The sequence below is a fragment of the Equus quagga genome, chromosome 10 (genome assembly GCF_021613505.1).
Source record: "Equus quagga isolate Etosha38 chromosome 10, UCLA_HA_Equagga_1.0, whole genome shotgun sequence".
Lineage (NCBI taxonomy): Eukaryota > Metazoa > Chordata > Mammalia > Perissodactyla > Equidae > Equus > Equus quagga.
In genome coordinates this window covers 100998033-101012594 of record NC_060276.1, presented here as the reverse complement: position 1 = coordinate 101012594, position 14562 = coordinate 100998033, and the positions used below count along the sequence as shown (strand labels likewise).

Sequence of the window (14562 nt, the reverse complement as noted above, 5' to 3'; positions counted from 1 at the left end):
GTGAATGGATAAAGAAAATGTGGTGTGTATATTTACAATATTATTCAGCTGTAAAAAAGAATGAAATCTTGCCATTTTCGACAACATGGATGGGCCTTGAGGACATTATGCTAAGTGAAATAAGTCAGACAGAGACAGACAATACTGTATGATCTCACTTATATGTGGAATCTAAAAAAAGAACTCATAGATATAGAAAACTGATTGGTGGTTGCCAGAAGCAGGTGGTGGATGGTGGGTGAAGTTTGTCAAAAGGTATACAAAATTCCAGTTATAAAATAAATAAGTCCTGGGGATATAATATACAGCATGGTGACTATAGTTAAAAGTACTATTTTGTAAATTTGAAAGTTGCTAAGAGGATAGATCTTAAAAGTTCTCATCACAAGAAAAAAAATTGTAACTATATGTGGTGATAGATGTTAACTAGATTTATCATGGTGATCATTTCACAACATATACATATATCAGATCATTATGTTGTACATCTGAAACTAACATGTTACATGTCAATTACACCTCAATAAAAAAAATCTATTAAAGAGAAAAGAAAGCATAGAGATGAGAAGAATGAGAAATTGGGAAAAAGAACAGGCTAATTTGAAAAAGAATTGAAACAATATCTAGAAATAAAAATATAGTTATTGAAATTAAAATCCCAATGGACAAAAAAATAGAAATATTTAAAGTATGGAAACATTTCAAGAAACTAGAGAAAGAATACCATATTAAACCCAAGGAAATAGAACATAGGAAATAATGAAGAAAGATGCAGAAATGATGAATTAGAAAGTAATGGAGCCAACTAACAAAAGGCTGTTCTTCGAAAAGATTGATTTAACTGACAGTTTTATAGGTATCATCAATTACCAAAAAAAACAGAAGTAAGTGATATTAGTTAATATTGTACAAAATATAGATTCAGAAGAAATTTAAATATTATGAGAGAATACTATAAATATCATTAGCAAATGGTGGACAAGGATAGGTTTCTACATAAAGATATATTTCATCTAATAAACTCAGAGGGAATGATAGAAATAGAAAATTAACATTGTGTAACCCTTAATTAATTAATGGATAAATATGCTAATCTTCAAAGACTGCAAATATCAACATGAAGGGAGACAGACATTAGGTTCCTCATAATGAAAGTTCACAGGATCACCTATGGAGTGGTCTTTTCAAACAAAAAATGAGACAGAAAAAGTTAAATCTTAATCTGATCAAACTTCTACTGATTAAAGAAATATAGGGGGAGAAGGACACCAGCATTGCAATCAGCAAAATCCTGGCCATATGAAACTGGACAGAACATAAGATGTGCCTTTTTTCCAACAAAAAAATGACAGAGAAAAAGAGGTAACGTGTGGTGGTGGGGGGAGGAGGATAGATAATGAAAATAAAAAGCAATGACAATGAATAGATTTTATTTGATCCTAATTCAAGGAAAAAACATTAAAAAATATGTCAGTCAGGTAAATGTGAAAAATAATTGGACATTAATGATATTAAGAAGTAATTTTTTAAGATAGGATATGCGTAATTGGTTTATGCTTCATAAAGGATACCTATCTTTTAGAAACAGATACTGAAATATTTAAAGAGGAGATGGTATGATATCTAAAATTTGTTTCTCATTATTTCTGTGGCAGAGATGGGTGTAGGTATGGGTATAAATGGAACCGGATTAGCCATGTATTGACGATTGTTGCTTCTGGTGTCAGGTATATTGGTTTTATAATACTATTGTCTCTACTGTTGTTTATGCTTGAGAATTGCTACAATAAATAGAATATAGAAGTAGCCATTCAGTTTGAAACCCCAACTGAACTAGACTGTTACTTAGAAAAATCTTAGTTGTTACTCAACTGGTCCAAACAGAAATAGAAAACTGTAACTGAGAAATACAAACTGAAACAGTCCTTGAAGCTCTAGCGACCTTCAAATGTTCCAGGACAAGGCAGCTTGAGGCCAGCTCTACCAAATAATAAGCAAAAAATTAACCACAGTCTTGTCTAAACGCATCCAAAGCATACAAAAAGATGGGAAATTTTTCAACTCATTTTCCCAGGCTAGCTCTCCTTGATAAGAAAACCAGCTGAGGACACTCTGAAGCGAGAACACCTGAGCCAAGGTCACCCACATACAGGCAAAGATCATAAATAAATTCTTGGAAGGTTCAATATAGCATTGAATTAAATAGGAAAAAAGAGGCTGAATCCAAGAAATGTAAAGATGATATAACATTAGAAAGAAAACTGCCTAAAATATTACCACATTAACAGACAAGATTAAAATAGGCATTTGATCAGCTTTTGAAAAAAAATTCAAGACCAATACATAATAGCATTTAGCAAACAAACATTAGAAGAATTCCATTTCCTAAAATCTATAGCAAACAAACTTAAATGTAAAATGTGAAATGTTAATAGCATTCCCATTAATGTAAGGAACAAGACATAGCAGTAGGTTATCATCTCTGTTGTTCAAAAGTGGACCAGAATGCATAGCCAGAGGATAAGAATACAAAAACAAATAAAGGTTAGGAATATTAAAAAGAAATAGAAATTATTTGTTGTAAATGTGATCATCATTTTAGAAAATTCAAAGGAAAAGGCCATGGATTATCCAAATAACTAAGTGACTTCATAAAGCTGGTGTATAGAGAACTATAGTACAATCAAGAGCTTTGCTATCCAAAGCAGTAATTATTAGAACATGTATATAATATATTTGTTGTAAATGAGAGTCAAAATTAAAAAGAATTTCACTACACTGTGCAGTATTAGATAAGATCAAAAGACCTGGGTCTCACAAAATTATGCAGATCTGCCTCTTCCTTGTAGAAAGTAGATCTTCTCAAACAGAAAGTTCCCCAAAGTTGAAGTTTGACTAGTGGAGAGATCCCATCATCACCATGCATTTTCTCTGACAGCTCAGAACCTGTCCTGGCCCCGATACCTTGTGCTGCAGCTTCTGGATCTCACATCACGCCCGGGATGCGGATCCATTGTTCGCCAGAGTTTAAGCTGAGAAACCACCCGGAAGTTACAGGGAGGTGACAGTCCTCAAAGAGCCTTTAATCAATGAACCAGGAGCCAAAATGAGGACCCACCTCCAAGGACAGGACTTTAAATACCACTCACACTGCGACAGAGTCACGACCTTTGTCGTCCCACCCCTGCTGTCAGCCCTGGGAGGCCCCAGGCGGAGGTAGCCGGATGTGTCGCACACTGACTTCCGTCTTTGGAGTCTGTAGGAGATGCGACTGTTGTGAGAGGGTCGGCATTCGGCGAGCAGAGGGAGGAATCCAGGCTCTGCCAGAGGTGAGGTAAGGATATTGAGTAAGGTTAGGATATTGAGTAAGGTTTGAGAGAATCCCCTATCCCAAAAGACAGAAGGCCTCACAGTCCTGCCCCTGCCGTTAGCCATAGAAGGTTCTAGGCAGGTGTCGCAGAATGTATTGTCCTCCGAATTCTCCTTCTGGGAACTCAGAGAAGTAATAGCCTTAGACCAGGGTATTGGCATAAAGCCAGCAGAGGGAGGAATCCAGGCCCTGTCAGGAGTAAATGAAGGATCCTATGTGAGTTCGGTGGAACACCCCCTCCCCCATAACAGAGGAGTCACAGAGTCCGGCCCCTGCTATCAGCCCAGGGAGACCCCAAGCAGGGGTGGCTGGAAGTGGCTTACCTGACTTCCGTGTCTGGCCGCTCCAGGAGGTGAGGATATTTGACCAGGGTGTCTGCCTCAGGCCAGCAGAGGAAGGAGTCCCAGGGTCTGCGGGGAGTTAATGGATGCCCCTATTTGCATTCTGGGGGAAATTGCCTCCCCCGAACATTGGAGGCCTACAGAGCCCCGCCCCTGGCATGGCCATAAGGCCCAGGTGCCCCCTCACTTTACCTTATGGTGGTCGTGGGGGGAGGGGTGCATAAGAGCCTTTGTCTAAGACTAGGCGATTCAAATTAGCAGAAGGAAGAGTCCTAGGGCTGGCTTGGAGTTAGGTTCAGAACCTTGAGCAAAAAACCAAGGGGAATTCCTCAGGACAAGAGGGGCCCACAGAGCACTACCCATACTATAAGCCCTCAGCCGGGCTGTCGGGCTAAGAGTTCCCTCACTTTATCCTCAGTGGTCAGAGGGAAATGTGGGCCCTATTAGAAGGAGGTGACTCAGGCCCTTCTAGAAGTCAAAGGAGGACGGAGGGGGATACACAGAATCAGGTTCTTCCTCTCTGGTCAGCCTTGGGCAGCCCTGGGGAGATCTGTCATTATGAGTGTCCCCCAAATCTCCCTGCATATTCCAGGATAGCAGGTGGAGGAGAGCCTTGGTCTCATTGTTGTAGGCCTCAACTCTGCAGAAGGGAGGATACCAGGCAAAGGGAGGAGCCATGATAAGGAACCTAAGGATTGAGGGGACCCTCATCACAGAACAGAGGGTGTTTCTTTTTTTTTTTTTTTTTGAGGAAGATTAGCCCTGAGCTAACTGCTGCCAATCCTCCTCTTTTTGCTGAGGAAGACTGGCCCTGAGCTAACATCCGTGCCCATCTTCCTCTATTTTATATGTGGGACGCCTACCACAGCATGGCTTTTGCCAAGCAGTGCCATGTCCACACCCGGGATTCGAAACGGTGAACCCTGGGCAGCCGAGAAGCAGAACGTGTAAACTTAACTGCTGTGCCACCAGCTGGACCCCAGAGGGTGTTTCACAGAGCCCTACATGTGATGTCATCCCTGGCAGGGGTCCCCGGAAAAGATGTTAGACTGAGACCTCCCTAAACTCCTCCTCAGGACTTTCAGGGATGTGAGGGCCCCGCTTCAAGGCGATACGTCTAAGCTCAGCTGAGGGAGGAGTCCCAGGCCCTGCAAGAAGCCAAGGTGAAGACTCTGAGTGAGGAGTGAGAACCCTAATTATCCCAGGATGGAGAGGGTCCCACATAGCTCTGCCATTGTTGTCATCCCAGGGTGTCCCTGCGCAGGCATGTTCAGATGAGATTCCTCTTCAGTTCCTCCTCCAGTATGTCAGAGAGGTGGGGGCTTTGGAATGAGAGGTCGGCATCAGAGCACCTGAGCAGAGGACCTCAGGTCCTGCCAGAAGTCAAGGTAATGGTCCTGAATGTGAACTCAAAGACCTGCTATTCCAGAACTGGGGAGGCTCCACAGGGCCTGGACTTGCCAGACCTGTACCAGTTCCAGTAAGACCCAGGTAGGGTTGAAGAGCTGTAGCCTAAGGCAAACTCTAGTTACTTCCACAAAGTCCTCAGGGGACAGGCTGATCAGAGAAGAGAAGCCGTGTGGGTTCCTAGAGCAGTGCCCTCAAGGAAACCTGCAGAGATGGCTGTCGATAAAGCCCAAGGTGGTATCTCCCTGCTAAAGGGTATCACACCATTTCATCCTCTTTCCTACAGGTCACCAAATCCCACACCCCTGCCTGCTGTCCCTGACCACAGTCATCATGCCTCGGGGCCAGAAGAGTAAGCTTCGTGCCCGTGAGAAACGCCGCCAGGCTCGAGAAGAGCTCAAGGAGCTGGCAGGTGCTCAGGCCACTGCACCAGAAGAAGAAGAGTCCCCTTCTTCGCCATCTCCTAGTTTCAAAGATGTTCCCCAGAGCTCATCTGCCACTGAAACACCCAGCAATCCTCAAGTGCCTGAGAGAGTCCACTCCACCACTACTACTGCTGCAGCTGTTTCAAACACAAGATTTGATGAAGGTGCCAACAATCAAGTGGAGGAAAGGCCAAATGCATCACAGGCCCAGGATACCCCTAAGCACTGGCACAAAAGCCATATAGAAGAGAAAGTTACTATGTTGGTGCATTACCTTCTGCACAAGTATCAAATGAAAGAGCCCATTACAAAGGCAGACATGCTGAAAAATGTAATCCAAGTATATAAGAATCACTTCCATGAGATCCTCAAGAAAGCCTCCGATCACATAGAGCTGGTCTTTGGCCTTGATGTGAAGGAAGTGGATCCCAACAGGAACATCTACATTCTTGTCAACAAACTGGAGCTAGATTACGATTCAAGAGTGAATGATAACAGAGGCATGCCCAAGACTGGCCTGCTGATGACTGTCCTGGGTGTGATCTTCACGAAGGGCAACCGTGCCGCTGAAGAGGAAGTTTGGAAAGTGCTGAATATGATGGGGATATATGCTGGGGAGAACAACTTCATCTACGGGGAGCCCAGGAAGCTCATCACCCAAGATTTGGTGAAAGAAAATTACCTGGAGTACCGGCAGGTGCCCAATAGTGATCCTCCACGATATGAATTCCTGTGGGGTCCAAGAGCCCATGCTGAAACCAGCAAGATGAAAGTCCTAGAGTTTGTGGCCAAGATCCATGATACCGTCCCCAGTGCCTTCCCAACCTGGTATGAAGAGGCTTTGCGAGATGAGGAAGAGAGGGCCCGAGCCCGAGCTGCAGCCAGGGCTGCCACTACTGCCAAGGCCAGTGTGCAATCCAGGGCCATGGCCAGTAGCTCTTCCCGCCCCAAGTGAAGGCTGAGGAAGATTATTTCCTATGTGTTTGAAGAGAACAGCTAATGTTCTCATCAGTGGAAGATAAGGGTGGGGCTGAAGAAAACGTAGTATAGAACATGTTTGTGTTGCTGTTCTACGTAGTAACTTGGATATTTGTTTAAATGTTGCTCCTTTTAATAGAAGGTTTAACTAGCTTCAGAATATGAGTTTATGAATGATATAAGTCACACATTTATCTATGTTTATGAGATTTAAGAGTAAGAGTTCTACTATTTTATAGAAGAAATTGAGAAATGTCCCATCTTATTTTGTTATTTGGAACAAGATAGCATAGTAGTGGATTAGGCATTTCCTTGAAAATGTGAAAGAACTCAGCAGTAAAATAGTTAGGGTCAAGAAATAGAGACATAACGTAAAAGATGATAAATTTTTGCATTTCCTTTTCACATTTAGTCTGTTCTGTAAAATTAAGATATATATATACTTGAATGTGCTTAGTTTATTCAAGAATGTAGAATTAACTACATCATAATAAATTAGACATCTTGCACATTGTCTCATTTATTTCTCAAACATTATTTGAGCATCTGCTCTTTGGGAGGCTCCGTGCTAGCACTGGGAATGTCAGGATAAAGACCCACCATGCTGGTAGAATTTTAGAGTCTAGGAGCAGCTGTCAAGTAAAGAAGATGGTGAGATACACCCTAAGACCTAAGGACAAGTCAAAAGAAGGAGAGAATATGGGAGGATCCAGATGTGAGCAGTCAGGTGTAAATGCCCTGAGGAAGTGGGTTTGGGGCCTTGGGAAACTGCATGTTCTTCAGTGTAAGTCAATTTTATGTTAAGCTGGGTGGTGGTTCAGATGAGGCTGTGGGAATGGTGGGCAGGGGCCAGACCCTTGGAAGGTGCCTCCAGAGTTGAGAGATTGAAGCCTGGAATGAAAAACTACTGCTACCAGTTACTTTTGAGTCATGGATAAACCAGAGAGAATTCTCCACCTGGGACAAGAATGGAAGGTGTCCTGTATCCTTTCCCAGTGTCCTTTTCCCACTGCAGCTGAGCATAGCACAAGAACTATGTGTTTTATGTATATTATCCCCAGGGAGTTTCTGAGAAATAGGGGTGATACTCACATGATGGATATGCCAGGAAGCCACTGTCTTAGCAACCTTTGCTCTGGCCTAGGAAAGACAGAGCCTACTACATTAAAAGTTCATTTTATTAGGTTGTCTTATATGTAATTTGGCAAAGTCCAAGTGAGGGCTATATTGGTAATGCGACTGAAATAAATGAAAATAGAGGTAGTTTGGATGGAAGGAGTTGGTTCTTGACACAAATTCTAGGATCCTTAAGTTTCATCCAACTGGAGAAGACTCCTCCACACCTACAATAAATAACATCCTCAAATACTGATATGGTAAGTAATTTAGTTTTACTTGCTAATTACCATGTTAGCTGATTTGTTGTGCTGTATCATAGAGTGCTATATATTCTCTGCTGTCTCTTGGATTAAAAAAAATCACAGAGCAGATTTTGGTAGGGTCTGGGGTCAAAATAATGATAGTAATAACTGCAAACTTTTAAAGACTCAACACAGGCCAGACACTGTGCCAGGTGCTTTCATACATTACACCCGTCCCAAGAGTCCTTCACAGCTGGGCTTATCAGGCTCACTTCACAGAAAAGCCTCATAGAGCTATGCAAGTTTCCTGGCTTCACATGGCTCATAAGTGTCAGAACTGGGGCTAAACCTCTGGTTTCAGTTCGTTTAGGCCCCTCACTAATCCACTCCTTCTGGAATAAAGCAGATGTTCTGTCTCTTAATTCATTTCTACTCTCACTGCTTCACAATATCCCTCAGGCAATACAATGAAGGACCTTGTTGCCGATGTACTAACCCCAGGTGTAATAAATAAAGATAAAAATGAGAATTAAAAACAACCTCAGGATAGTCTGTGGGTTTCAGTTACCTACAATCCTCCTGCCTTTAGCCCCAGAGTTCCTTGAGAGCTGACTCTGCCCTGGTCCCAGCACTTGGGACTAGTTCCAGCACTTTCCAAATTACATCCCTCTTGCCCTGAGTCTTCCTCCTTGTGCCCTCCTGTCCAAATCAGGATCCTGACCTGCCTTCCAGCTCCCCCCTGCTTTCTTTCATAAGGCTGCACTTTGCTCCCAGTGGAGCAGAAAGTTCAGAATCACCTGTCCTTCCCCTGGGCAGAGTCTGATTTGGCACGGGATCTACTGGTTCTTGAAAGATAACCCTGAAGTTAGGGAAGTGGTTTTAGAAAGCAGATGAGATTAGTAAGAAAGGAGATAAGTGAGCTTAAATTAAGTGGCGAAGAACCAAAGACTCCCTCCTAAGTGGTAGATGAGGAAGGACTGAGGAAACCACTGTGTAGCAACCATCTGCAGAGGCTGGATTCCTAAAAGCTTGGGTGTCATTCCAGGCAGATGTAGTATTTGTCTATTGCTGACAAACAAATTGCCATAAATTAAGAGACTTAACACCTCACATGTATTATCTCACATTTCTGTAGATGAGAAATATGGGTTGGCTGTGCTTTTTTCTTTGTTCAGAGTTACACAAGGCCCAAATCAAGCTGTTCAGAGTCTGGGTTCTTATTGGGAGGTGCTGAGAAGAATCACGTTCCATACTTTTTTAGGTTGCTCTCAGAATTCAGTTCTATGAGGAATTCAGTTATTTGTGGTTAAAACACCGACTGTCAACTGAAGCTGACATAGTTCCTCAAGATCTCTCTCCAGTTCTTGCATGATGTAGGCCCCTACTTCAGAAAGAGCACATTGAACCTGTCTCATGTGGAAACTCTCCTACTTTCTCCTCTGTTGCATCTCTCTTCTGCCTCCAGCCAGAGAAAGTTCTCTGCTTGTTAGGGCTCATGTCATTAGATTGCACCCACCCAGATACTCCAGTATAATCTCCGTATTTTAAGGTCCTTTCCATAATTTTAATTACATATGCAAAGTGCCTTTGGCTAGGTAATATAACATATTCACAAGTTTCAGGGATAAGAGTATGGGCATTTTTGCGGAACAATTATTCAGTCTACCATTGAAGTAGAAAATATCTCCCTGACAGACATGCCAGCTTTGATAAGAAAAGAAAAAATAATTCACCATTATTCTCCTGACTCTTGTCTGTATCTGCCCCAGGGGAAAATCCTGGTTTTTCAGTGTGCCTAAAGACACCAGCACAAGTGTTCAGGCGTGTTCTTCAGGCGGTAGGTAGCAGAGACTCACAAGTTATGGTTTTTCCATGCAGCAACGGAAGAAGAAAATTCTCAGCATACTGAGATTATAGAGGTTATTGAAAAAGTGCAGAAAGGTGCTATAGTGTGAAGAAGAGTGGACCCTCCCTGCTGAGATTTACATGATCGTTTTGAAAGTTGGTATGATCCTCTATTTGAAAACACCAGTCACGTATAGGCACTAGAAAAAAGTTCTTGAATTGCAAGGAAATTGACCTCAAAACAATCCTCCAGGAAGGAAGAGGGCTGACGTTGTAACAAATTATAATAGTTGCTCCTTTTTCAACATCTACTATGTAACAGTTAATGGGAAAATCTGTAAGTGTTCATCCACTTTACATATTGCTCTCCTTGCTTGGTTCGTATGGAGACTACTTGCCAGTCCACTTGTAGTTAGGAAGGGTCGTGTGACTATCCTTGACACTGAATTATGAGCAGAAGCATGCTTGTGCCTCCAGACCAAGGTACTTGAGAACCAGCGTGCCACCTCCATGCTTTTTGTTTCATTTGGCAGCAAACATGGAGAGCCTGTGTTGAGATGTGAATGTTCAGGATGGAAGCAGCTGGACCACCAAGTCACCTGACTATGGAGACCCCTTGCATAAGAAATAAAACTTTGTTATGTTAAGCCATCAGAAATCAGACCTTTCTCATTACATCTCATAATACTTTATCTGAATAACACACAGCTACTTTTCTGTCCTTAGTCTTATTTAAATATTTTAATTACAAAGGAAATAGGGCACATATTCTTGCTGCCAAAAATTCTAACAATAGGGATAAATTACGATTATGTTTTTCTTACTACGTTCCTCCAGAATTCATCCCTCCCCCGAGATAATTGCGTTAAAAATCTCGTGTGTAGTATTTTAAAATCTATCTCATGCCTATTCTTGCATACATGTGCTAGAAAAATACACTGTGAGTTTTTAAAAAACATATATAACAATGTATATATTGTTCTGCCTCTTGCCCTTCTCATTAAACAAAGTAAATGCCAGATCTTTCTGTGAGAGAAGGTATAGATCCATCTCACTTTTTAAACTACTCCCTAGAATTCTAAAGTGTGTGTGTGCCATAATTTAACCATTCTCCTCCTGATGGACACACAAGTTGTTTCCCATTTGTTGCTATGATTAATAGAACTGATATCAACATCACTGAACATCAATTCTCAGGCAAATGTGCTTGTTTTATTATAGGAGAGATGTAGAAAAGTGCAATTAGATTAAAGTGGAAAGAGAATGATGAAAGTAAATTTTTACGAATATTGCTGATATTCTGTTCCAATAATGCTATGCCAAATTATCTTCTCACATATTTATGCATGTGAATAAATTAAGCTCTCATTGGCATTTTATTTTATCAATCTTTTAAATTTTGGCCAAACTTTTGATTGAAAATATATTGTCTCACTCTTATTTTAATTTGTGTTTCCCTATCTTCCAAATAGATTGAGCAGAAGATTAATTTAATCCTTCACCTATGTAAAGCGAGATTTCTGCAGTGATATCTTAAGTATCAGGATTCCTCTGGTTGCATACTTTAGAATAACAAGGTGCCAGGAAATGGGCCTGGACAGGAAAACATCAATAAGTGAGGAATATCAGGAGGACCTGGGTGGTGGGGGGAGGAGTAGAGCAATTTCCAGAATCCATGAAAGAGATCACATATTAAAACAAGTCCAGAGGAGCCAGCCCAGTGGCATAGCGGTTAAGTTGGTTGCATTCCACTTCAGCAGCCCAGGGTTTGCCAGTTCGGATCCTGGGTGTGGACCAACGCACTGCTTACCAAGCCATGTTGTGTCCCACATATAGCGTCCCACATATAAAATAGAGGGAGATGGACACAGATGTTAGCTCAGGGCCAACTTTCCTCAGGAAAAAGAGGATTGGCAGCAGATGTTAGCTCAGGGTTAACTTTCCTGGAAAAAGAAAAAGAAGTCCAGAAAGACCAGGGCACCTGAAGTCAGGGGCCTGCGTGCAGACATTGGCAAAAGGTAAAATAGGTACCAGAAGGAGAGAAGGTGGAGAATCTGGTGGAGGGTATTAGAAAACTTATATAAATAGGGCTAGAGAATCTCTGAATCATCATTACCAGCCTGAAGTTGTACAGTGATCTGAGTGGGCAGATCTATTGGATGAAAGGACCAGAGGCATGCCTGATAACCCACCCTCCCTTAGAATACCCGCTGCCCACTGTCATGCAGAGTATAGCTGGCTCCCCTCTGTTACCCACCAAGTGATTTTATTGATTGAATCTGAGAGAGCTACATCTCTTTACTACTCTGGTGGTTCCTTGCATCCTTGCCAGTGTACCAGAGCTGTGAGCTGTCAGGATGCCTGATGGAGAAGGCTATTTCTTCCTGTGTGTATGAGGCTCTCCTCCTGCTAAGGTTGAGGCTGTACAAGTGGATGGGCTTGGTTGGTGATTCAGGACAGTTAAAAGAGGGAAAGTATTACCAATAAATAGTGGAAGGGGGTGTGTTGCTGCAAGGAGGGGGAAATTGGAGGGGGAATTCACTGAGGCTAATTATCTCAGTGATTCTGGGAATTAAGGGCTGAGTGTGGACATTGTCCTGAAAAACAACCCAGATGTTTTTCCCTAGCTTAGATTGCCTGCCATGGTTCCCGATTTCTTTGCACACCAGAGGGTTGGTTTTCTATGCCTGTGTCTGGTGGCCTTTGTTATCACCAGATACTGTAGTAGGGAGTCAGCGTAGGATGAAAACATTTATAGGATGGATGGATAACTACCGGGGATGGTGCACTTCCTTGTTAAATTGGGAATTACGGGTATACGTGGAGTCCAAAACTCTATTATGACTCTAACCCTGACTTGATTAAATTGAAATTAAACAAAAAAAGATTCTGTACTAGACATTCCCAAAGTTATTACATGATCTATATTAAATTTTTTATCACCGTTCTCAGGCCAGCAGAGGAAGGGGTCTCAAACCCTAAAATGTAAAAGTAAGGACCCTGAGGAAGGGCTGAGGGAACCACTCCACCCATAACAGAGTGGACCCGCAGACTCATCCCTGCTATCACCACCTCTAAGTCCATGCCTGGATGCTAGGTCCTAGTACTCCTTCACTTCACCCTCTGGGACTGGGGATGGGAGACTGGAGCGGGGTATGCTTGAGAGCAAAGTCCTTCACTTAAGGCTGGCTGACTCAGATCAAGAGACGGATGAGTCCCAGGCCTCCCAGGAGTCAATGAAAGACTCATATGTGAGTTCTACCACAGTCCTCCACCCCCACAAAAGAGTTCATTCCTCATCTCCAAGAACCACGCCCCTCTCTCCTCGCCGTGTGGGAGTGGCCGGAAGTGGCTTATCTAACTTCCGTCTCTGACTTCTCGGAGAAGGGAAGGCATTGGTCGACTGGTTACGTGAGGTAAACGGAGAAAAGAATTCTCTGGGAGAGTTCCGGGTCCTGTTAGGAATTAAGGTCAAGATCCTGAGAGAAACTTGAGAGCAAGCCCCACACACACCACAAGAGGTGGGGGGCGGTAGAATCCTGCCGCTTATGTAAGCTCTGGGAGGCACTGGACAGGGATCACCCGATGCAGTGCCCTTTGAATTCCCCGTCTATGGACTCAGGCAGGTTACTGTATTGGACCAGGGTTTGGCATCTAGCCTTCCAGCGGGGAAGTTGAGGCCCCTGAATAAGGTCTGAGGGAACCAACTGGGACAGACAAGAAAGGCCCCTCAGAACCCGGGCCCCTGCCGTCAGGCCTGTGAGGCCCCTGAAGGAAGTGGTGGTATATAACATACTCTGAGTTCCGCCTCTGGCGTCTCAGGGAAGTGAAAGAATTGGTGCGAAGGGGTCGGTGTAAAGTTAGCAGAGGGAGGAGGGCTATGCCTGGCCAGGAAGTAAAGTAAGAACCCTTTGTGAGGTATGACTGTACCCACTATCCAGTGAGAGGGAGCCCCACAGAGTCCAACCCTGCAATCAGCAATAGCAGGCCTTAGGCAAGGAACATCTGATATAGCACTCCCTAAATTCTTTGGAGATTCAAGGAGGGGATGGCATTGGACCAGGGTTTATGGCCTCAGGCCAGCAGGTGGTAGAGTCCGAGGTCCTAAAAGAAGTAAAAGTGAGGACCGGGAGTGAGATCTGAGGGACCTCCCGCCCCAAAAGAGAGGGGTTCGGACAGAATGCTGACGCTGCTGTCAGCCAAGGGAGGGCCGAGGTGAGAGTGGCTGAATGCAAAACATCCTGAATTCCAAATCTGGCTTTTTAAAAAAAATGAAAGGCTTCCTGTGAGAGGGTATGCTTTAGGTAATCAGAGGAATTACTTCCAGGTCCTGCCAGGAGGTAACGTAAGGGCCGTGAGTGAAGTTTGAGGGGGCCCCCTACCCCAAAAGACAGAGGGTCCCACAGATTCCTGGCAGGCTCTGGGCAAGAATTATCTGATGAAGCATCCACTGAATTCTCCTTGTGAGAACTCAGGTGAAGGCACTGGACCAGAGTGTCAGCCTCAGGACATCAGAAAGAGGAGTCCCAGGTTCTAACAAAAGTAATGAGAAGGACCTTGACTAAGTTGTGATGGAACCATTGACTCCATATCAAAGAGGGCCTGCACAGAGTCCCAACCATGGTGTAAGCCCTGCAGGGTCGTTGGGCAGATATGTTAGGCTAAGGGCTCCCTAACTTCCTCCTCAGGGATCTCAGAGATATAAGGGCCTTTTCTGAGGGGATAGGACTCAAGTCAGCAGAGGGAGAAGTTCCAGGCCCTACCAGAAGCCAAAGTGAGGACCCTGAGTAAGGAATGAGGACCCTGATTCCCCCAGGATGGAGAGGGTCCTTCTG

General features: G+C 43.5%; 1 protein-coding gene across 1 annotated transcript; it reads left to right on the top strand.

Moving 5' to 3' along the window:
• The first annotated feature begins 5451 nt into the window (after nucleotides 1-5451).
• LOC124245296 (melanoma-associated antigen B10-like) lies at nucleotides 5452-6498 on the top strand. The gene has a single exon (XM_046672556.1). It carries the CDS (start codon nucleotides 5452-5454, stop codon nucleotides 6496-6498), a length of 1047 nt encoding a protein of 348 aa, XP_046528512.1.
• The last annotated feature ends 8064 nt before the right edge of the window (nucleotides 6499-14562 follow it).